This window comes from Heliangelus exortis, chromosome 8 (assembly GCF_036169615.1).
Source record: "Heliangelus exortis chromosome 8, bHelExo1.hap1, whole genome shotgun sequence".
NCBI lineage: Eukaryota > Metazoa > Chordata > Aves > Apodiformes > Trochilidae > Heliangelus > Heliangelus exortis.
Window position 1 is genome coordinate 30614505 of NC_092429.1, and position 23183 is coordinate 30637687.

Consider the following 23183-nt stretch of genomic DNA (forward strand, 5'->3'; position numbering starts at 1 on the left):
CCCGGTTCGTCTTTCGGCAGCACCGCGCCGGTTCCGCCTCCCGTGGGTTCGCAGGGCCCGGTGTCCGGGAGAGCCCCGGCAGCAGTACCGGGGAGGGGGCTGGCGGAGCCAATGGGAAGCGGCCGTCAATGGGGAGCGGGTCCGCCCCGTCCAATGAGCGCCCCGCGCATTCAGATACCGTCACGAGTGGGTGCGGGGGACACGTGCGGCGGGAGCCATGGAGCTGCTGCCCCGCAGCCCCGGGGAGTTCGGCTCCGCTCGGTACTGGGACCGGTTCTTCCGGCAGCGCGGGTCCTGCCCCTTCGAGTGGTACGGGGCCTTCCCGGAGCTCTGCCCGCTCCTCCGCAAGTACCTCCGGCCCCGCGACAAGGTGCGTGTCCCGGCTGGCACCCGCTGCCCGCACCCAGCCTCCCCGTACCGGGCTCCGCCACCCCGCAGCTCCCCTGCCGCCGTCTCCCGGCGAAGCCCCCGGGGTGCTGTAGCAAGAGAGAGACCCTGGGGGTTAAAACATCCCCAAGAGAAACGCAGTGGACGCAGCATTTCTGTTTGGGTTTTCACCCCCGGAGAGCGGCTCTGCCGGTGCCACGGGTGTGGTTGTCACCAGGACTCGGTATTTGCCCATAAAAGGTCCGGAGAAGAGCAAGGAGGCTGTGAAGGGATCCAGCACAAGTCCTGTGAGGAAGGGCTGAGGGAGCTGGGGGTGTTGAGGCTGGAGAAGAGGAGGCTCAGGGGAGACCTCATCACTCTCTCCAACTCCCTGAAAGGAGGTTGGAGCCAGGGGGGGGTCGGGCTCTGCTCCCAGGCAGACATCAGTCAGACAAGAGGTCATGGGCTTGAGCTCTGCCAGGGGAGGGTTAGGTTGGATATTAGAATTTCTTTATTGAGGGGGTGATCAGACATTGGAATGGGCTGCCCAGGGAGGGGGTGGATTCTCCATCCCTGGAGGTTTTTAAGAAGAGCCTGGATGTGGCACGGAGTGCCATGGGCTGGGGACCACGGGGGGAGTGGATCAAGGGTTGGACTGGATGCTCTCAGAGCTCCTTTCCAACCAGGATGATTCTGTGAAAACACATGTTTCCAGGTCGTTCTCACCATCCCACTGCTCTTGTGCTGGTCCGCAGGTGCTGGTGGTGGGCTGTGGGAACTCAGAGCTCAGTGAGCAGATGTACGACACGGGGATGTGCGAGGACATCGTCAACATCGACATCAGCGACTCCGTGATCCAACAGATGCGAGAGCGGAGCGGGAGCAGGAGGCCAAAGATGAGCTACCTGCTGATGGACATGCTGCAGATGGACTTCCCTGATGCCCACTTCCAGGTGGTCCTGGACAAAGGCACTCTGGATGCTGTCCTCACAGATGAAGAGGAAGCCACCCTGGCCAAGGTGGACAGGATGTTTGCAGAGATCAGCCGGGTCCTCCAGGTGGGAGGGCGCTACCTCTGCATCTCCCTGGCTCAAGCCCATGTGCTGAAGAAAGCAGTGGAATACTTCTCCCAGGAAGGCTGGGTTGTGCGTGTCCATCAGATGGCTGGCAGCGGGGACAAGCAGCAGTTTGTCCTGCCTGTTTTTGTCTATGTCATGACTAAGTTCAGGAAAATCCCTGGCTCGGCACCACAGATCCTGGAAATCTGCTCTGAGGAGCAGGAGAAGCCGATGCGGGTGGAGAGTGCAGAGCAGCTGGTGGGAGCAGTGAAGGACAGGCAGCATTATGCCCTGCTGTGCAGCCAGCTGAGCAAAACCCCCTGCAGGGAACAGGTTTCCCTGGATCTGTGTGACAAGGAGAGCGGGAGGCCTCGCTACACGCTGCACGTGGTCGACAGCCCCTCGGTGAAACCTTCCCGGGAGAACCACTTTGCCATCTTCATCAGTGAGTACAGCCTCCCCTGCCTGCACTGACATGGTGCTCTGGCCATGGGCTGCTAAATGAGGCCTGATCCTGCTGAAATCAGGGCTGGAGATGGCAATAACCTGTCTGTGTGGAGTCTGGTTGATGTTTTAGTGCTGGCTTTGTGGTGGGACATGTTTTTGCCTGGTGGTGCAAGCAGAGCTCTGGCACAGAGCTTGCTGGTGGAGTGGATGCCCATCTGGCAGCAGAGGGATGCAGCCTGCCCTGCCTCCAGGGTGGTTATTTCTGCTTTGATGCTGGTGAGAGGTGCTGTGGTGTGCTGCTCCATAAAGCCAGAGCACAGTGGACACAGCAGAAAGGTGTCACTGATCTGTGTGGGTCTCCTGACCTGCCAGGGCCGGGCTGCTCGGAGCTGTGCTTTGCTTTTGCACTGGGGCTCTGCCAGCAGAGCTGTTCACTCCCTGTGTGCCTGCAAAGCTGGGGCTTAGCACAGCCTGGAGACAGCTCCTGAAGCTGTTGGAGCTCCTTTCCTGTGGGATGTGTCTTTTCCAGCCTCCCACATGAGCCTGCCTGAAACAGTGAAGGTCACGGCTCTCTTGCTGGTTGCAGAGCACAGCTCTAGGCAAGCAGTGGAACCTCCTTGTGATGACTTCTCATTCCCTGCAGCTCCTCTCTTGGAGGCTCAGGGACTGGGACTGCCCCAGGCTGATGGCAGCCCCTTCTGCAGTCCCACAGGGCAGAGAAACCGAGTGGCTCTTTGGGACGGAGGAAGGGCGGAGGCAGCTGGCCACCAGCGCGGGCTTCGGGCGCCTGGTCACTGTGGCCCTGCACAGGGAGCAGCACTACGAGGGCATGGCAGGCATCCAGGCAGAGCTGTCGGGGAAGGTGATGGAGCTGGCCCCACGGGGCCTCCCTGCCAGGCAGCAGGTGAGCCCCACTGCTGGACACCTTCGCTCAGCTTCACTGAAACTGAGGCCGGGCTGGCTCTCCACCAGCACCGAGTCCCTCTTCTTCAAGGGTGACCGAGCTGTGAGATGTCTGCCCTGGCAGGAAGGAGTCTGGCCTCAGATGTAGCTCCTTTTCTTCTCTCCAGCTGGCTGCCTTTGCTCGGAGGCAGGATTTAAGGTGCTGTGTGGCAGGATTTGGGAGGTCCTTGTCCTCCAAAACGCAGCATCCCAAGAAAATGAGACGTCCCAAAACCCTGGCAGCATCCAGCCCCTTCTTAATCCTGGCTATAACTTCTCCTATCCCTTCTCTCTCCTCCTTCCTGCCCCAACTCCCCAAACCTGAGTTCTTGCAAGAGGCCTTGGGTTGCTTGTACCCCAATATATGTATTATGGGGTAACTTGGTGTCCTGTGTTCTCATCCCCAGCTGCTCTGTGGCTGCCTACAGCACATCCCACTGCTCCTGCAACATGGCTGTTTCATCCTGGCTTTTTAGCTGTGGTTGGGACAGCAGGAATGCCAGGGTCTCTTCCTGTAGCCTTTTCTTCCTTGCACTGGTCCCCATCCTCCCTGCAGGTGCCCTTTCTGTCCGTGGGAGGGGACATTGGGGTGCGGGCGGTGCGGCACCGTGACTCCAGCCCCCTGAGTGGGGACTTCGTGGTGGAGGACGTGAAGGGAGATGGCAGCTGCTACTTCCGACGCCTCATCTTCCTCCACAACAGGAATGTGGTGCAGTCAGAGGCTCGACTCCTGGCCCCTGTGCCACTCCTAGGTATGTGGGGCAGCTGGGAAGGGGCAGGAGCCACCGGGGACTTTTTGGGGTGTCGGAGAGCAAGACAGATACACGAGATGCGAGTCCTTCTGGACCTGCCTGCCTTGCCCCTGGGTAGCTCTGGAAGTGTTTTTTCACTGTGGGTGGGACAGGGGCTGGGGGGTGGCTGGTCCCCAGGAAACATCCTTGTCTGCTGCTTTGCCTTACCAGCCATTGCTTCCTGTCATTCAGGCCAGAAGAAACGGAGGAAAGACAAGAAGAAACCCAGCCCCACTGAGCCACCTACAGCCATTGACAAGAGCTACCTGTGCTGTGAGCACCACAAGGCCATGGTTGCAGGACTGTGCCTGCTGGGGGACCCTGAAGCCCTCCCAGGTGACAAGGCTGGTGGTGGGAGGCTGCACCCAGGGCAGGGGTGGAGTAGGTGTGTGGGTGTCCCTATGCCCCTGCTCTTTGGGACAGGACTTTCCTCTTTGGAGCACTCTATGTGCCAGGGTGGTTTGGCACAGGGGGTGGGATGGGATGGGATGGGATGGGATGGGATGGGATGGGATGAGATGGGTGGTGCAAGCATGCCCGTCCTTCCAGCTCAGCCAGGTGCTCTCCATTGGCAGGAACCCCACTGGAGGTGCTGGTAGTGGGACTTGGTGGGGGCAGCCTGCCCCTCTTTGTCCACGAGTACTTCTCACAGGCTCACGTGGCCGTGGTGGAGATTGACCCCTCCATGCTGGAGGTGGCCACGCGCTGGTTCGGCTTCTCCCAGAGTGAGAGGATGCAGGTGCACATCTCTGATGGGCTGGACTACGTGGCCAAGCTGGCAGCTGAAGGTACTGTCTTGAGGAGCAACCTGGGCACCCCACTGAGTCCAGTGGGTGACATGCTGGGAACTGGAGCCCTGGGCTTCTTTTACCCCTCTGCTTTCTGTCCCTGCCCATCTCCTTACGTGGGTCATGAGCTCTAACCTCCCCAGGTCTCTGCAGCCCACGTGTACAGATTTGCTGTATCCCCCCCAGCTTTTAGAGCTCCTGCTCTGAGTTTCATTTGGAAAGGAAAACCCCAGGAAAAAGAAGCAGCCATAACATGGCTGGAGGCTATCATGACCAGCCTGTTTGTTGCATCCCCACCACGTGTGGCTCACTTCTCTCCCACAGGATAATGTCTCTGTGTTCCCTCCTACAGCTCCAGCCAAGTTTGATGCTCTCATGTTTGATGTGGACAGCAAAGACCTCACGGTGGGGATGAGCTGCCCACCCCCAGCCTTTGTTGAAAAGCCATTTCTGGAGAAAGTTAAAATCATCCTTAAACCAGAAGGTAAGAGGGGCAGGGGTCAGTCAAGATGGTCAGACCTGTGTGGGGTTTGAGTAATGGGGCCGTGCCACCATTTTGCATCCTGGAACAGTGGCCACAGCCAGGACTGCTGCATGGCATCTGCCACTCCTGACAGGTCTGGGTGATGGCAGGATGAGGCATCTGTGGGGCCAGGAAGTGTTTCAGGAGGTCAGGGGGTGTATGCAGTACCTGGGAACAGACTGCATGGCCACCACGACCCACCTGGTGGCAGGGATGTGGAGCTGGGCCAAGGACACCAGTGGGATGCCAGTTCTTTTGCTGCTGTGGGGGAGATGTTTGCACCCGAGTGGCACAGATTCCACTGCATTCCTGCAGGGAGGTGGGGAGCAGGGTGGTGCACACAGGCTGGGCTGAACTCCCATTCCTCTCGCCCTGCTGCAGGTGTCTTCGTGCTCAACTTGGTGTGCAGGGACAGCCGGCTCAAGGAGTCTGTCCTGGGCACCCTCAGGGAGGTTTTCCCACTGCTCTACACCCGTCGCATTGAAGGGGAGGTCAATGAGATCCTGTTCTGCCAGCCCAGCCCCGAGGTCCAACGGGAACCCAGGGAGCTGGGGGCACGAGCCCGGGCACTGGAGGGGGCTCTGCGGCAGCCTGGGCGCCCCTGGGACAGCTCCTACGTCCTGGCAGACATGGTGCAGGCTGTCAGCATCCTCTGAGAGCAGCCCTGGGGCTGGTCGAGTCAGAGAGGTGTCCTCCTGCAGCAGGAGTGCCTGTGGCTGGGACTGCCACCCCTGGGGGGTCAGTGCTGGCCTGGCTGGACCTGAAGGATGGGACTGATGTGGAGAGGTGCTCCCTACAGCATGGCCAGGGACCCTCTGAGGGCTCCCCAAGGGACTGTGTTGGGGTGGTGAGGGGAGAAAGGTGCTGCAGGGCTGACAGGCCTGGGTTTGGGTCTGCCCCAATTGTTCTGTTGTGGGAAAAGCATCCCTCTGACCATCACCTTCCCTGCCACCATGGTTCCTTCCCTCTGATGCTGCCTCCTTCAGCATCCCTGTCACTGTGTCTGTGCATAACCCCAGGCCTGGTTATAGGTGTGTGGAAATAAAGTGCTGAGGGCTGCTTTGAGGGCTGTGGAGCTTTGTCAGGCTTATTTCTGGAGCTCCGAGCAGGTATGGTCACCTCCACTCCTCAAGGGCATGGCCTGGGGGCAGGCAGCTGCCCCTTGTACCCCCACTTGCCTTCCCCAAACTGGACCCCACCACATGCCCACTTTCTTCTGTTTCTCCAGTCATCATGGTAAACTGGGACCTGTAGGCAGCAGGTGGCAGGACCTGCCGAGTAATGAGCTCAGTCGGTGCTCAGCCTCACCTGTGCCCAGTCAGGGCTGGCCCAAGTGCGCATGCTCAAAGATCAAGGGCCAATAAAAGATGGGGCCTGAGACCGGCACAGGGCTCATTCTGAAGCAGGTCAGCAGCCGTGCTGGTCGAGGCCAGTTCTCTGCTGATCCTGTCCTCATTCAGAGCCTATTATCGCTACGAAGTTCGCCTCCTGCTACAGGGACCTGTAACCCCAGGGGGCTCCAGTCCTTTTGCCCCCTCTGTGCCTCCTCTGGGCCATCAGGGAACCAGCCCTGTGCTTGGGTCTCTGGGCACACCAACCAGCTCAGCCAGCAGGGACAGGTCAGCCTTCCTGCAGGGTACAGCAGGGTAGCACCCCTCAAGCTGCTTCCACAGTACCCCGTGCCTGTCCTGGCAGCTCATTTTGTTGCATCAGTGCTGAAACCATCTCACCAGCTTTGCAGCTCGTGTCCCCTGTCCCCTCGGGGTCTTGGTGGGCTGCTGCTCATCACCCTGGCCTTTGAGAGCAGGATGCAGGTCTCCTTCACCTGTGAAAAACCCAGCTTGGCTTAGTAAGGTGAGTGAAAGGGTGCATGAGCCTGTGGGTTTGCTGTGGAAGGTGCACCCCAAGGGCTCTCACCCCCTGAATTGTTGGGGACCATGGCCCCATGGCCACCACACCGGTGCTGCAGGTGAGACTGTGCCCAGGAGGCACTGCAGGAGCTGTGTGCTGCATGCACCTTCCTCTGCTCAGTGTCTGTCCCTGTGTTTTAGTTGTAATTTGACTGAGGGCTCTGCTTTCCAAACTGCTCTGCTCAGATCCCTTCTCTGATGTTCTCTGCCTTATTCCCCTTCAGACAGAGGGACAAATGGGTGCCCTACTTTCTCCCTGGGCTGGTCTGCTTCTGTGCAGAGGGTGCAGATGTTTGGGTTTTTTTTTTAAAAAGGGGGTTTGATGCTTCCCAGGCATCAGAGAGCAGGACTGGTCTCCTTCATCCTCAGATGAAGGATGGCAGTGTGGTTGTGAGCATAACCCCCCGGTGTTTGGGGCATTTTTGGGGCATGTTTGGGGTGTATTTGGGGCAGCTTGTGGTTGCTGGCCAATGGGAGAGACAAGGCTACACCTCCAGCTGGATGGAAGTCTGCCTGGTCCCATGTGGTAGTTTCTAAAGCTCCTCCATGATGGGCACTTCTAGGAAATCTGCTGTCCCTGCAGTTTAGTGATGGGAAATTTCTCAGCAGTGCTGCATTTTGTCTATTTTTGACTTAGTTTTCAGTTTGCAAGATAATTCCAGTGACACAGGTTTGTGTGTTTGCCTTTTATCTCGAGGAAACCCTCTCCTTGCTCCCCCAGGAGCTCACACAAAGGCTGTGTTCATCCCTCCCTTGTCTGGTTCTGCCTTTCTGTTGTGCTTCCTCATCACTGCACAACGCCACATCCTGGTGGGAAAACAAAAGCCATCTATGAGGAGCAACACAAGGATGAAACCTCAGTTCACTGCAGCTGTCCCTGCAGCTCCTGACAGCCCTGCACTTGGGTCTAGAAACAGTTTTCAGGTTGAAAATCAGCAAATTCAGGAGCTCTGCAAATACCTGAAAGCCGCCTTTGCAGATAAAATGCTCTGAGGCTGGAAAATACGTAGCAGATAGTTCTGTCTTGGCTGCCAAAATATGCAGCTAATGTATATGTTTGGCAGTTGTGTTTCTGTTGGATGTTTTGGCAATATTCTCCTGTTTACACCCCTTACTCCTTACTTCCTTCCACTGCAGCTTAGGCCTGCTGTAAGCAGTGGGATGGAAACAAGCACTGCTGTCACTTAGCAACCTCTGCTGTCTTTGGTTTTATTCATTTCTGGATTTCCCAGCACGAAAAGAGAGAGCTGCATAACTCGTGGTGTGGTTGAAGTGGGAGGCTGAGGCCAGCTGAGGATGCTTTGGTCTAATCCAGTCTGAATCCTCAGGGCATTGCATCTTTGTCCTGCTGCAAGGCACCAGGACCTGCTGTGGTCAGCACTGGGTTTCAGCATCCAGAGCTGTGGGAATGCCCAGAGAAACTGGGAAGCTGGCAGGATGGGGACACCATGGAGCAGGCAGCAGAGGGGTGTCACATACATACCCTGTGATGTATAAACCCCTGGGTATCCCAGCCCAGGCTGTGGCTCTGAAGTGGCTGGATTCTTGGGAAAAGTGTGGTGACAGGGACACACTGAAAGGACATCAGCTGGGAGAGATTTGTGCAGTTCTAAAAGCTGCAGGGACTCTGCCAGGTGAGCCTGGGCACAGCAGGGACACGTTAAGGGCTGTGACAGCCCCATCCCAGAGGGTGGAAGTGCCTCTGAAGTGTTTTCTCCACTGAATCTTCCCTCAGGGAAGCACTTGGCTGCCTGGCTTTGTGTCCCGGGAAGCAGCATCCTGCCTGGCTGCAGGTATGGAGCTGGCTCCTTCCTGATGTGCTCAGCACTGCAGGGAACATCTCTGCAGGCTGTAATCCAGCACCAGGGCCTTTTTCTGCCGTGCAACTGCATTCACCTCATTAAAGGATGCAGCTGGAGGCCACAGGGCAGGAGGGAGCCCATCACCCCGGATGGGACAGGGATTGGAGTGTCACTGTCCTGTGATCTGTGAGTCAGCAGTGCCAGAGGCTGCAGGGCAGAAAGTGTCCCCTCTGTGCAGGGAGAATGCTGCAGCCACTGCTTCATCATCACAGCCCTGCAGCCATGCTGGTTTTATTTCATTGGCTTTAATTCTATTTTTTTTATTGTTTTTGAAGTCTGAGCTCTTCATGCTGACTGTCACCTCTGTGCCAGCACTGTGGAGCCACTGCTGAGAACCTGGGTGTTCCCCCCCTGTGTGGAGTTCCTTGCCCACACCTCCTCCTGCTTTGTACTGATCAGCTGCCTTAAAAGTGAGTTGATAAAGCTCTGGGTTTGCATCTGAAGAAAGAAGGAGGTGAGGAAGGTCCCTGGAGAGAAAATCATGCAGGAAGGAGCCTGCCTTGTCTGTGCTCTGCTTCTCCCCCTCTCCCCTGGGGTCCTGCCTGTTCCCCTGCCAGGGGAGCTGCTTGGCTTTCACTGCAGGCATCTGAAGGCTCCTTTCTGGCAGTTTATAACCCATTTTTCATGAAGGGAATGGCACTGGTGTGTGTTTATAAAGCAGCCTGGGGACCTGCTCCAAATGGCCTCAGTTTTAACGTCACGCTGCCTGGTTAGGAAGAAATGTCTCTAAGTTTCTGGGTTCAAATGCTACAGCTGCACCCTGAAGCCAAGACTATTTTTACTGTATGTTTTTCTGGAAGTCAGGGCAGAACAAACTCTAGGCTTGATCTGTAAATGCAGTGGAGGTTCTGGCAGGGCTGGGGTCGCCAGGCAGGATGTGCCCATGACATCTGGAAGCAAGTGCTGGTGGTGCTGGGAGTCCCCAGGTGGCACCCTGCCCTGCTGTGCCAGGAAGAGATGGTTGGGAAAGGTCTTTTCTCCTTGCCAGCCCTGTCTTGTGGCATAAGGAAATGATAAATATTGTGGGGCACAACTGAGTGCAGGTAAAAATAAAATAGAGTGTGTTTAGCTGACTAACCAGTGAGCAATGCAGCTTTGTGCTGCACCTTCTTGCATGACTCTCTGATGCATGACTGATGAGTCTTTTTTAAAATAATAATTATTATTATTTTTAAATCTTTCAGGGTTATTCATTGCAAGAAGCTTTGGTCTCTGCTAGTTCTACCCTTTTCATTTAGTCACAAGTTCAGAAAGCCAGGCTGAGCTCTGCACAAGTGTTTGAAACAAGCTACCAGGAGAAGGCAGCTAAAAAAGCAGGGACCTGAAGGTAGACTTGGGTGCCCTTCCTCCCTTCTTCACTGCTCTCTTGGAGCTGTTGGAAAAATGAGAACCCTTGTGATGACATGGGCATGCATAATGAACATGTTGCTGCTTTTTCAGGAGGTGGGAAATCTATACATGGCTGCTTGTGGCCCTCCTCTGGGAGGGGAAAAGTGGATTTTTCTAGGTGATGAAGTCACAGGGTGAGTGTGGTCACTTAGCAGCTTTAACTTGGCTGCAACAGATAAAGAACCCAAAGCATTTGGTTAGGAAGCTTCCCAGACTTGGGGGAGTAACTCAAAATTTTCCTCATTATACATTTTTTTCCTTATTTTTTTTTTAATTGTGAAAGCAGGCAAAGATGTAATTTAAAAACCTATGAAAAGCACGTTCCCTGAGTTATCAATTTGAAGGTGTGCACAGCATTGCTCCCAAGGCATTATGCCTTTTTCTCTGTGTTTACCTCTTGTGGGGATGCAATTGTAGCACCAGGCTGCTCTGCTGCAAATCTCAATTATTTCAGTGGGGCAGCACTAAGTGCTCTGATGCTCAGACAGGGTGGATTTGGCCTGAACATGATCCTATTCTTCTGCCTCCACAGAACCTGGAGGAAGGCCAGGCAGCCTCCTGGCATAGCCTGCTCACTTAGGAATGGCAAAAAAATAATCATGCTGCTAATTGGCATAATTATGTCAATAACCCTCAGGCTCCATATAGACATAAATGATTGCAGGGTTTTAAGCAGAGGCTGTGATTCTGGAGGGGTGATCAAAGTGCAGCAGCAAAGCCACTGCTGGAGAAGCCACCTCTGCATTATGCTGGTTAAAAACTTTTTAGCCAGAGGGAAAAGCAACGTGTTCATTTGTTTTGAGGGTCAGAAGTCAGTTTGTCGCAGAGGGTAATTTTTTTTTTACACTCATTGAGAGCTCCAGCCAAGAAGTTTTGATAAAGCTCCAGATCATTAGTATCTGTCAGCCTGCAGGATGTTTGCAGTTCCCTTCTGTTTGCTTTTCACACGGGATGAGGCTGGTGTTTGGTTTAATGCAGAGGATAACTTCTGTCACTGCAGGACTCCAAAGCCTCTGGTTTGGGTATTTTGATGTTGTGACTGGTAATCACAGATAAATCTCCTATCTGCTGTTTGCCCCTGCTTTTAGCTCAGCCTTGGTGTGCATTTTCCAGCTGAACCCACTGCCATGGACTGGATCCTGCAATGAATTCCCAGCCTGTTCCTGAACCACCTGGAACCAACCCTGCTGGACCCAGCTCCTCAGGCCTGCCCTGATCCCAGGCTGGGGAAGGTGTCTGACCCTGCCTGGGGCTCAGTGTCCCTGTGGCTTCCTGGGGCATGGATTGTGGCTCCTGCTGCTCCTGTTCCAACCGAGGGTGGGAGCTGGGGGGAGCTCAGCCTCTGGGACTGCTCCAAAACACCCTTCTTGGCAGATGGGGCAGGGAAGGCAGTGGCTGCCAGGTCCATGCTGCCAAGCAGGACTCGTGTCCTCCCTGTGCTCCCGTTCTGGCCCCGCACCCACATTGGTGTCAAAGTGCTAGAGGACAAATGAGGAAAAATTTCTTTACATGTGACACTTCAGAGCAAACTCTAGTGGCTGAGATTGTAGCGTGTTGTGTTTTTTGTTTGGTTGGTTGGTTTCTTTGGGGTTTTTTTGCTTGTTGTGTGTGTGTAGGGTTGGCATGGGTGATCTTGGAGCTGCTTTCCAACCACGATGCTGATCCCCGATTCCATCCCGGGATGCTGGAGGATGGCAGAGCTCTGCAGGGCCCTGTCCTGGGGGATGCTGCAGGCAAAGGGCTCGGGGCACCCTGCCCCTCTCAGGGTGACAAACCCACGGGTCCCAGGGCCAAGCCCACCCACCCCCTCCCTCCAACCCAGAGCTCGGGCACTGGGGCAGCTCCGGCGCGGCCGGGATGACCCCGCGGATGCTCCCTGCAAGCTGCGGGCTTGGGCGGGTCACCAGAGGGCTCAGTGCCACGCAGAGGGGACTCCGGTACCACGGGCTCAGGCCGGGCTGCCGGTACCGAGCCCCGCACGGGGAGGGAGCGGAACTCCCAGCGCTGGGGGGATTCGGTACCGAGACCCGCACGGGGAGGGAGCGGAACCCGCAGCGCTAAAGGGTTCGGTACCGAGACCCGCACGGGGAGGGAGCGGAACCCTCAGCGCCGGGAGGTTCGGTACCCAGACCCGTACGGGGAGGCAGCGGAACCAGCAGTGCTGGGGGGTTGGGGGCGTGGACTTTGGGTTCAGGCCCCGCCCCCGTCTCGCGGGGTGGGGCGCGTGCGCAGTGCGCCGCCGTTACCTGTCAGCGGCAGCAGGAGGGTGAGGAGCGGAGGCTGAGGAGGGGACGGGACGGGACGGGAGAGCGCGGCGGGGATGGAGGGGCTCATCCCGCTGGTCAACCGGCTGCAGGACGCCTTCGCGGCGCTGGGCCAGAGCTGCCTCCTCGACCTGCCGCAGATTGCGGTGGTGGGCGGGCAGAGCGCCGGCAAGAGCTCCGTGTTGGAGAACTGCGTCTCCAGGTGAGGCAGCGGGCACGGCACCGTCCCCCTCCTCTCCCGCCTTCCCTCCCTCGTGGTGTCGCGTGCCCAACGGTCGTTCCCCCCCTTTCCAACGGTCGCTGCGCGCGCCCCCGTGCTGTCTGGGGGGGCCCCGGCTGCCAGCGGGGATGGGGGGGATCGGGGTGATCCCGGGTCCTTCCTGAGCCGGGAGGTTCGGTGCGGATCCCCCTGAGCCGGGAGGTTCGGTGCCCTCCCTCCCCCTGGCCGTGTCCTTGCGGGGAAGCCGCCGCCGCTGCTGCTGCTGCTGCTCCGGTGTGAGCTCGTTCGTGTGCCGGGTGCGTGCGGGGGTTAAGCGCTGTCTGAGGGGGAAAAAAAAAAGCCCCAAATTGTAATTCCGGTGGAGGGTTCTGGTGGGTTTCTGGTTCTCATCCCATCGTTTAGGCTTTGTGCTGCCCTGATGCGTGTAGGGGGGGTTGTAGCATCTCTTAAAAATTGCGGAAAGGGGGGGAAGCGTCGTGGTTCTGGGGGTGCTTTTGAGGTGCAGCCCGTGCCTCGGGAGAGCTCTGAGGTAAACGTGGAGTTGTGTGCGGTTCCCTTCAGTTCGTGTTGCGTTGCTGGCTGCGGATCGCTTGTGGGCTTTGGGAGGGAGGTGATGTTGTCAGTGCAGCCGCAATCGCTGGGCTGCATATAGGATCTGAGGTGCTGGTGTAAATCGGTGGTTGGGAAGCTCTCGGGCTTCGTTAATGGTAAATATTAATCGCTGTGTCTCTCCCCGACGTGGCTGGGTGTCAGACTGCACTTGATGCACAGTATGAAATGACTGTGCAGTTGTTCCTTATCTCCACTTCAGAATTTACTCTGTTAAATGTCGGTTCTTCCCTTTCTACTTGAAGGCTGTAGCTAACTCCTGATACGAACAGTACTGCCAGTACTTTTCAAGTTTAGAAAGCACAAGGGAGAGCCTGGGAAATCATTGTTGTCCGTCAAATTATTACTGTTTGCTTGAACCAAGTCTTAAAAAAAAAAAGTTTTTTTGTAACTTCTTCATCTGTGTGCCCACAAAGCTTGTGTGCTGAGGAGTAAAGATTTCATCTTTCTTGCCAGCCAGGATATTTTGGCCCCTGTGGCAAAGCTTTGTCTGGGGTGGCAGCCACCTGGGATTGGGGCATAGTGGGGTGGGCTGTGGGCTGATGTCTTTCCCTGGATCCAGCTGTGCTGATGGAAGAGGTTACTACTCCCAGGTGCTTGTTATCCCAGTTAGAGGGATGTATTGGGTCTGATATGCTGTTCAGGTGGAGCTGTTCCTTTGAGTGCAGCCTGGATGAGCCTGGCTGGAACAAAAGGTGACAAATGAGCAGTTTGTGTTCACCTGGGCCATTTGGAGGAGAGGCTGAATGTGACATGTCTAGGAGGAACTGTATGGTAAATTATTATTTTTTTTACCCATGTAGTTATTCACCATGTAGCCTGTGGGACACTGTGAGAGGGTCTGTTCAGAGAAGAACTTAAAACACCACTGTGAAGCACCAGGGTGGCCCTGTCACAGGATCTGGAGTTTGGATTCTTTCAGCTGGTTCTGGGAGTTCAACACCATTGTGAGAGGCAGTAACTTCTTGAGATATAGTATCAGCTGCTCTGTAGTGCCTCCTTACTTGCAAGCTTGGAGCCTTGCAAATGTGACATTAAAGGGCCTTACTTCAAACATATTCCATGTCGACTCTGAGCAGCTATGTTTTACTCATGCCTTTCCTCCAGACTGAGGGTGTGTGTGCGTGTGGTCAGCAGATGTGCACTTGCTGATCTGTGAGAACTTGATTGTGAACCCTCAGCACCAGATTAAGAAGTATCTATCCATGAGAATGGAAGAGCATTTTTGCATGTTGGATCAACAGGCAAAATCGTCTATGGCTCTTTTTAGCAAGCCACAGGACATTGCTTTTTTTATGGGATAATGAAGCTGATCTCTGCAAACAAGAAGGTTCTTACATCCCCATCTGTCTTAATATGGCTTAGAGAGGTCGTGTGTCTTGCTGAGATGTGTCATGCTCATTGCTTTTTGTAATTGGTACATTGCTTGATGTGTGACTAACTACAGAATGAACATTAATTACTCAGTAATAGCTTGGAAATTCGTGTAAAAAAATAGTCCTAGCATAGGTCTGAATTTTGAGCTTATAGTGTTTGTTTTATAGTTTTGAGGTTTGGTTTTTTTTGTTTGCTTTGTTTTGTGCTTGGTTTATTTGGGGTTTGTTTCTATTTCTTTACAACATGAACTATTATCTTTAGTTGATCTTGAAGTCTTAGCCTTCAGAGAGACATTCAAGATCTCCTCTCTTCAGAACAGTTGCAATTGGTGAGAGAAAGGTATGCTGGCCTTCACGTGGAGGGCAGGGTCCTGCTACAAAAATGCTGTTAGTTGGTAACCTGAGTGGTAACCTGAGTTAGTGGGATCCTGGTAAGAATAGTCAGTTTCTTCTTCACTGTGGGATCAGACTTATTCTCTGCTGCCTGTAGCCACATGCATGTAGCACAACATGCATTGTGCATGTTTCAGTCCTTCATATGGTCTGTGGTTGTGCAAGGGTGACTTCCCTCTCACACACACTTCAACAGAGCAAAGTTATTTTCTAGCTTGCAGGTGATATCAAAGTTGGAGCTGCTTTATGAAGCCTAACAGCCCAGGAAGCTTCATACCCACCATCTATTTTCATAGAATCATAGAATTGGCTGGGTTGGAAGGGACCTCAGAGATCATCAAGTCCAACCCTTGATCCACTCCCCCCGTGGTTCCCAGCCCATGGCACTGAGTGCCACATCCAGACTCTCCCTAAATATCTCCAGGGATGGAGAATCCACCCCTTCCCTGGGCAGCCCATCCCAATGTCTGATCACCCTCTCAGTAAAGAAATTCTTTCTAATGTCCAACCTAAACCTCCCCTGGCACAACTTGAGACCTCTTGTGCCCTCTTGTCTTGCTGAGAGTTGCCTGGGAAAAGAGCCTGACCCCCCCCTGGCTCCAACCTCCTTTCAGGGAGTTGGAGAGAGTGATGAGGTTTCCTCTTCTCCAGCCTGAACACCCCCAGCTCCCTCAGCCTCTCCTCATAGGATCTGTGGTTGAGTCCTTTCACCAGCCCAGTTGCCTCCTTTGGACCTGCTCCAGCACCTCAATCTCCTTCCTGAGCTAAGGGGCCCAGAACTGGACACAGTATTTTATGCATTGCCATTTTTTTTTTTTTTTTTGGAAGGATTATGAGGGATCTGGCTCTGGCATAGTTCTGCTGGCTGCCATATGGTTCTGGAAGTGGGATCCAAGTCCTGTTCTTTCCGAGGCTGCTCAGTGATTCCCATCCCTCACTGGCCCCAAGGTAGCAGCAAGCCTTGGTTAGGTGCATGGAGCATCCTTAATTACGGGCCCCAGTCAGTGAATATGTTTGAATTAGATGGCATCTTTGATCTGTATCAGTGCTGGTGTTGCATGAGGCTGAATTCAGCTTGTTTGCCTGCTCCAGGATTTGTGTGATAGCAAGAACTGGTGGTGTAACTGTAGGTCAGCTTGGAACAAGACTGGACTGGGGTGATGGCAAAGCTCCCAGTGGAGCCATTATTGTTAGTGGTTACTTGCATCTCCTAAGGTATTTAGAGAGTTTGCTCTTCACTTAGTGCTCCACTGTGTGTAAGGAGACTGCCTCTTTTGGTAGGCAAGGACTTGGAAGGATTTTCTCTCAGAATTCTGGGAAGAGGGATTCTAGAGAGCACCTGAGGACAGCATTCATGGGTTAGGTCTTCATGTGCTCCTAGCTGAAGCTTACAGCATTTGTTTGAGAAAATGGTATTGTCTGAAGAGCAAATGTTCTTGCTTCTCTTTGTAATGGGAGTAAATGGGCCCTTTAAATACTGAGCCAGTGGTTCAAGCAAAGGATCTTGTGCACTCTTTTGCAGAAGTTGGCAGGAGAGAGATTCAAAAGCTCAAAGGGGAGTCAAAGATCTAATACCAGCAGATTGCCAGTGGGAGACAGGCACTTCACCTGGTATTGCTCTATTGCTCCAGATGAGCTTACATGTTGTGATTTTTAAATATCTTGCTTTTGATAACAGTAGAGGTACTTACAAGAAAACTAATGGCAGGAAGAATTACCTAGAAACTGGAGAGAATACACTTTCTGTTATTTCATATATCCAAATGGGCTTTTAAGATAACTAAAGGCACAGCTGGCAAGCTACTGTATTAGGGCCTCTTAGGTTCTGATTCAAATCTGGATTTTATTCTTACAAATAGCAAGAAATTAATAATTAGATTGCAAAGCTGAAAGCTCTATACTTCCTCCTGCTTAATATAATATGAACTGTGTGTGGCCAGATAATTGTTTTATAAGAGATGTGATCTCTTGTTGGTAAGCCTGCCAGTCCTAATAAAACAAACACTGTAGTTTTAAAAGCCTGGGGTCTGGTTTTGAAACACAGCTTTACAGCTTTTTGAGATGCTTTTGATAGTCTTACAGCCACTGAATTTTGTGTAGCTATTTATTATTATTTGGTTATTATTCATTATTGGATAGCTATTATGGCACATGTACTGAATTTGATTTTATTTGTGTTTGTTTTTTAAATTATGATTCCTGGTGTACCCAGCTCATTCTTTTTCCTTGAGATGGAGGTTGTGAAAAGACTGTGTTGAATCATTAGGGGAAGGGAAAGGACTTGAAATCTGGCTGGTGAAGCACAGAATTTCTCCAAAGCAAGCAGAGAGATGCTGTGGTTGCATCCTTCCTGGGGGAAGCATGGTTAAAATGGGTGCAGGTATTTTATCCCTTTAGTTACTACACATTGACAGAAAAACTTTTTGACAGTTTTTGCAGTTCCCCCTTTTTTTGTAAAGCAGGCGTGAAAAAGCTACGCAGCTCCAAACTGAAATGTGCTGCTGTGTATTCTTTTTTTAATCTTAAGGATCTTCTGGAAATGGGATCAGCCACTCCTTTTCCTGACTAATTAACTCATTGTGCAGCTCTATGGAGGGTATTAATCTAGTTATCAAAATACTCTGTGTGCTGAAAGCAAGAATTATATCTAGATACTCCATTAAGTATCCAGAAATACTTCGTATAGTAAAAGCAAATAGTAAAAGCAGCAAATGAGACAGTGGCTCATTTAGGTTTCTTCCCCAAATACATTTTTGCATGGAGAGGTTGTAGAACAAACTTGGCCATTTAAATGGGCTATAGGTGGCTTAGCCTGATCCTGAAATGTAAGTCCAGTGTGGATTTTAAATTCATTTTTATAGCAAGTCTTGAGAGTTGATATATGCAAAGTAAAGCAAACGTATAGTTAAAAGCAGATGTACAACAAATATGAGGATTTAATATTTTTTTTTCTTCCTTCCCATGTAAAGTAAAAGTTTTCCTCTGAAATTGTTTTGATGATCTGTCTGTATGGTACCAAAACTGAATAAGGAATAGCTGGGATGTAGCAGCATTTCTTCTTCCCCAGAAGGCTCTTTCTTGTGTTTAGTTTGTGCCCTTACAGGTTAGTGATTGAGAGAGATCATGCTTGTCATTTGCTCTCCATCAGCTGATCAGTGAGCAAACTCACAGTATTCTTTTAAGTATTCATCTTTCTTAAACAGTATCTGCCTGGATTGCAAGCACAGGGGGCCAGAAGCCATTTTTAAATAATTTTTTTTTCTTAAACTGCTTTTCAAAATCAGATCATCTTCTAAATAGAAGCCTGTGAACTCCCTGTGTGTGCTGTGCTGGTGTGTAAGGGGTTACTGGGAATCCTTTTAATGCTGTGTGTCTGCAGTGGCAAGCCTGTAGTGTAAATATGCTGAGAACAGGAAATAAGCATTATTTAACTGTGACCTTGCATCTTTTTCTTCAGCAAGTTGCATCGAGATGAACAAGGCAGCATTATTGAACTGGAGAGGAGCAAAATCCCATTTAACTGCACACTGGGCTTTGATCTGCTGCCAAGTACTGTTGCCTGTGATAGCCTCTGGGATGCAAAGGAGACTATAGCTGTAGATAAGAGAGGTTTTCATCTGAGGTGTCTGGTGATAATGACAGGTTTTGTAATTTTTATGTAGAAGTAATGCTTTTTAATTCAATCCTTAACATGGTTTTTTTCTGCATCCTAGTTCCTGTGCAAAATTCCCATTATTTCATTCCTTAGGTATACAGGAGATTTACTGTTTGCTGTGACACTCAGAGGTGCTAGAACCAGAGCTAGGTTAATCTTGAACACTCAGTAAGCTGTTTGCTATGTACAGTGCAGATACCTACAAGTATATACAGATGTTTTTGGGGGTGCATCATTACAGAGGATGCTCTAAAGCAGCTGATGTGTAACTCACCTGCAGGTAATAATTAGGGCTCTGTAGCAAGCACAGGAACTGTGTAAGACATGAAATGGGCAAAGTTATAGAATCATAGAATCCTAGAATGGGCTGGGTTGGAAGGGACCTCAGAGATCATCAAGTCCAACCCTTGATCCACTCCCCCTGTGGTTCCCAGCCCATGGCACTGAGTGCCACATCCAGACTCTCCCTAAATATCTCCAGGGACGGAGAATCCACCCCATCCCTGGGCAGCCCATCCCAATGTCTGATCACCCTCTCAGTAAAGAAATTCTTTCTTATGTCTAACCTAAACCTCCCCTGGCACAACTTGAGACCTCTTGTGCCCTCTTGTCTTGCTGAGAGTTACCTGGGAAAAGAGCCCAAACCCCCCTGGCTCCAACCTCCTTTCAGGGAATTTTAGGGAGTGATGAGGTCTCCCCTGAGCCTCCTCTTCTCCAGCCTGAACACCCCCAGCTCCCTCAGCCTCTCCTCATAGGATCTGTGCTCCAGTCCCTTCACCAGCCCAGTTGCCTCCTTTGGACCTGCTCCAGCACCTCAATCTCCTTCCTGAGCTGAGGGGCCCAGAACTGGACACAGGACTCAAGCTGTGGCCTCCCCAGGGCTGAGCACAGGGGCAGAATCCCTTCCCTGGACCTGCTGGCCACGCTGTTCCTGAGCCAGGCCAGGATACCATTGGCCTTCTTGGCTACCTGGGCAAGTTCCAGTTCTGTTCAGCAGTTAAGCTGGAAGCTGCTGAAGAAATGTTAGCATCATCCATCAGAGCAGTGGTGTGCCCTTATGTCCTCACCTGTTTGTTTAGAAGGGAAACAAATGTTGTCAGAAGATCCCCAATGTCCATCAGATCTAGGAAGCAGGCTGGAGAGCCTCAGGAAGGAGTCTGGGCTGGGTGTCCAGTCCTGTGATATAAACACTGTTTTGGTCAGGCTTTAGCATAAAAAGTTCTCGTGGTAATAATTAAATTTCTGGTGAGTGGAGAGACAGGAGATCGTGGCTGATATTCAATTTCAGTATTTAGCTAAGGGGACTTCACATTGTCATGGACAATATAATCATTTGCATGTGCTACAGGCTCAATGCAGGATAAATGGACAGGTCAAAAAAAATCAAATGGCTAAAGGAGAGAAGTTGTTTGAAAGGCTTGGATGAGTTGTTTTGGAAACATCTTCCTTTGCCCTTTCCTAATGTAGCTGCCTATAAATTCTGTCTATAATTATATGAATACATAAAAATATATATAATAAATTCTGTCTGTAAATTCAGGCTGTCATTATGCTTCAATTACCAGTGTGCGTATACATTCTAGAGGGAGTAGAAGAATTGATTCCAGTTACATTTCATCCCTGCAAAATAGTCTGAAATGCTGCTTTTATGCTTTTATTGTGCCCAGAAAGGTAAGCTGACAGTTTGATACCTTGTCCATCACAGAAGATACATCTATTTTCACAGTACTTCTGAAGAGGCAAAGCCTTCTGGGCTTGACCAGGCTGTGGCACAGCTGATTGTGAGCTCTGCCACTGTTTCAAATGTGTGTGTTGATGGATCTGAGCTCAGGACAGAGTGATTTGGGAGGAAGGGCAGGAGCTTATCATGTTTGGGTTTGTGATGACAGCATGGAAATTTGCAGTCTCTAAAGTTTTTGTCATGACAGAGTATCCAGACATCAATTATTGCTAAATGCAAGTAATTATAGCAATATTTAGCTTCATGTAGCTGATGTGCTTGTAGTGTTGGAGATGTGTTGTTTTCTTTCTGCTACTTTTCTGTTTATATCTGATTATATTGGTGAAATCCTTTCTAAAGAAGCTTTGTTAAAAGCATTTGGCAGCTGTAAGTGACTTTAAAAAACCAACAAACACTGCACTGACAACAATTTAAAGTGAGGGAAGAATTTTTGTTGTTCATTTCTTGTACTGAGGTACAAAATCTTGCTGCATTAGTATTCACCCTGAGAATGGATGGGCTTTTATGCACCAACATCCTATGCAAATTAGTCCTCTCCTAAGAGTGAACATATCTGATTAGGGAGAATACTGTTGTCCTGCAAAGTCTGCTTTCTCCTTTTTGACACAAAAATTCTGAGAACTGGGGTTTGACTTTGTGTTCTGTGATTTCTTCCCTTCCCACTCCTCCTGGGAATTGATGGAGGGCACCACTGGGCAGGAAATAGCGGAAGCTTTGGTAAAATCTTAAAAGAGAAAAAAGGGCATTTTCACAAATGGAATTAGGATGATGCAGCAAAGTTTTGGATGCCTGCCAGAGAGGACAGATGCATCATGCATACAGGGGCTTGCTGACGAGACTGCACATTGGCAGCTTCCTGATCTGTTAATACAGCAAGCCTACAGCCCAAGCACAATCACTGCAAACAGAGCACTCTTCATTTTACCACATCTCTGGGTTTGTCTGGCAGGTTTCATAGCTGTGTATGGCAAGTTTGCAGTCCCATGAGCATTACTGAGACTTTAAAACTGTTCCCTATGTGGAAGATGTTTTTTAAATGCTATGAAATGCATTTTCTTCCCTTGCTTCAATGAACATGCTTGCCTTTTTTGTGCAGAGATGCCATGTTAAGGTACTGTAACTGCTGTCAAAATATGACATCAGATTTGGGGTACTAATAGCGGTCTGTCTGTGTCTTCTGAGACTTCTGTTCAAATGGCTCCTACTCTGGAGATCCTGTTGATCCAAGTCATGTCTAATAGAAGACTTCACTGCTGGGACCAGGGTAATTTCTGGCACTGATTTTCTCATAGCTCTCTAATGTTTACTTTAATGGGGAAGATGTAATAATTTCTGGCTGCTTGTTGAGCACAAATGCTGCTGCTGCTTCAAGACAGCATCTTCCAGATCTAAGAGAAGTTTAATGATGCTGTTTTCTAAGCCTGCTCTGTCTTCAGTCTTATGCATGAAAAGGAAATCTTTGCTTTTTTGGTTTAGTGGTGCCTAAGCATTGCTGCTGAACTTGGTTGTTACAGAGGTGCCCAGCCAGTGTCACTGAAATCCCTTGCTGTCTTATTTGAAGTTCTGTCAGGGACTTTCAAAAAATTTTTCATAACCCACCTTTAGGGTCAACACTTATCATATTCCCATAGTTAGCTCCACTTGGGTGGACTTTTTGTACCATTTTCTTCTGAGTGTTTGTATAATTTGTCTCAATTCTGTAAATGAATGGGTGAGGGGACACCCAAGGAGACATTTTAGGCTGCTAGGTTGTAGTGTGTAAGAGTTTCAGGATTTTTTTTTATTATTCTTGATTCAACTTGTGTGCTCACTTGAAAGTGAGTGATAGGAAAATTGACGTGCCCTTCATTTGGCTGCTCACTTCCAGTAGTTCAGCAACCCTGATGAAGGACCCCATTGACTTGGAAAAAAGCTCCTCAAATACAACAAATTTATCCACTGCTTGGAAGGAGGAGAGTTAACAGTCCTAGGATGTCTGCATGCTCAGTTTCTTACCCCTAAAGACATGCCCAAAATGCATGGGCTGCAGTTTGTAGTTACTGTTCCTGAGTATTGATTGTGTTTTCATTCAGCAGATTAATTAAAATGCTCTCTCAACTGAAGGAAGATTTATCTTGAAAGACTGATTACTTCAAACTAAGACCAAATTTAATTATAGAACCTGAAGTAAGCACCAGAGTGTCTTGATAAGGATCTATGCTGGGTGGTTTACAAACCCTGGAAAGACCAGTATTGAGCTTTAGGAACTAATATATCTGCGATCACTAAAAATCCACAGCCTCTTAATGCATTTGGCTTGTCTAGTAGGTCTAATTAAGGTACCTATCATTGGTCTTGATTAAAGAAGATTATTTTGTACATCTTCATGTGAGAATCTCTTCAGACTGAGATTTTGCAGTCACTGAACAAAGCTGTGGGAGACTCTCTTGCTTTACAGACATTGTGCCAAAAACAAAACAACATTTACTCTTTATAAATAATGAAAGAAGGTAAGGGATCAAGTTAGTAAGATTTGGCCTCTCCAAGTTAATAAGGAGAAGCATATTTAGCCAAGTATCAGTGGGATACAGGAAGTGATGTATGCTACTGTATTACTGGAAAAACAAAACCCAAACAAAAAGGTATGTGGTTGAGAACTTGAAAGCACAACAGAGGTAATGCCTTAAAGCTCTTGAGACTTCTGGAAAATGGGCCATGAAGTTATCTTGGTACTGTCATTTTGATGGCTGAGGAATTGTGCTTCCAAAGCCCCTAAGGAAGAATAAATATAATGATGTCAAGTGTCAGTGATGAGAGCTCCTCTAAGAAAGCACTTCAGTGGCTATAACAGATTTAATAATTAGGAAGGC

General features: G+C 50.6%; 2 protein-coding genes and 1 long non-coding RNA gene across 4 annotated transcripts in view; 2 read left to right on the forward strand and 1 right to left on the reverse strand.

The window, feature by feature from the left end:
• The first annotated feature begins 162 nt into the window (after positions 1-162).
• METTL13 (methyltransferase 13, eEF1A N-terminus and K55) lies at positions 163-5974 on the forward strand. Of its 2 annotated transcripts, none has more exons than XM_071751465.1 (8): positions 163-370; positions 1082-1869; positions 2576-2775; positions 3370-3565; positions 3797-3940; positions 4180-4392; positions 4745-4876; positions 5297-5709. In XM_071751465.1, the coding sequence occupies exons 2-8, from the start codon at positions 1164-1166 to the stop codon at positions 5569-5571; spliced, it is 1866 nt and encodes a 621-aa protein (XP_071607566.1). In that variant the 5' UTR covers positions 163-370; positions 1082-1163; the 3' UTR covers positions 5572-5709. The 2 variants fall into 2 exon arrangements, with proteins under 2 accessions (XP_071607566.1, XP_071607567.1); XM_071751466.1 differs by having other exon boundaries at positions 164-370; positions 1122-1869; positions 5297-5974.
• Positions 5975-7496: 1522 nt separating this feature from the next.
• Positions 7497-12415, reverse strand: LOC139799429 (uncharacterized). The gene is made up of 2 exons (XR_011727258.1): positions 12323-12415; positions 7497-7632 (listed from the first exon to the last, which is right to left on the reverse strand). It is a non-coding gene; the product is annotated as an uncharacterized lncRNA (long non-coding RNA).
• DNM3 (dynamin 3) overlaps positions 12314-23183 on the forward strand; it is a 141775-nt gene continuing 130905 nt past the window's right edge. Inside the window, exon 1 of the mRNA XM_071751467.1 lies at positions 12314-12542. Within this exon, the coding sequence (XP_071607568.1) occupies positions 12397-12542 (146 nt within the window). The 5' untranslated portion in view covers positions 12314-12396. The remainder of the gene's footprint in view (positions 12543-23183) is intronic.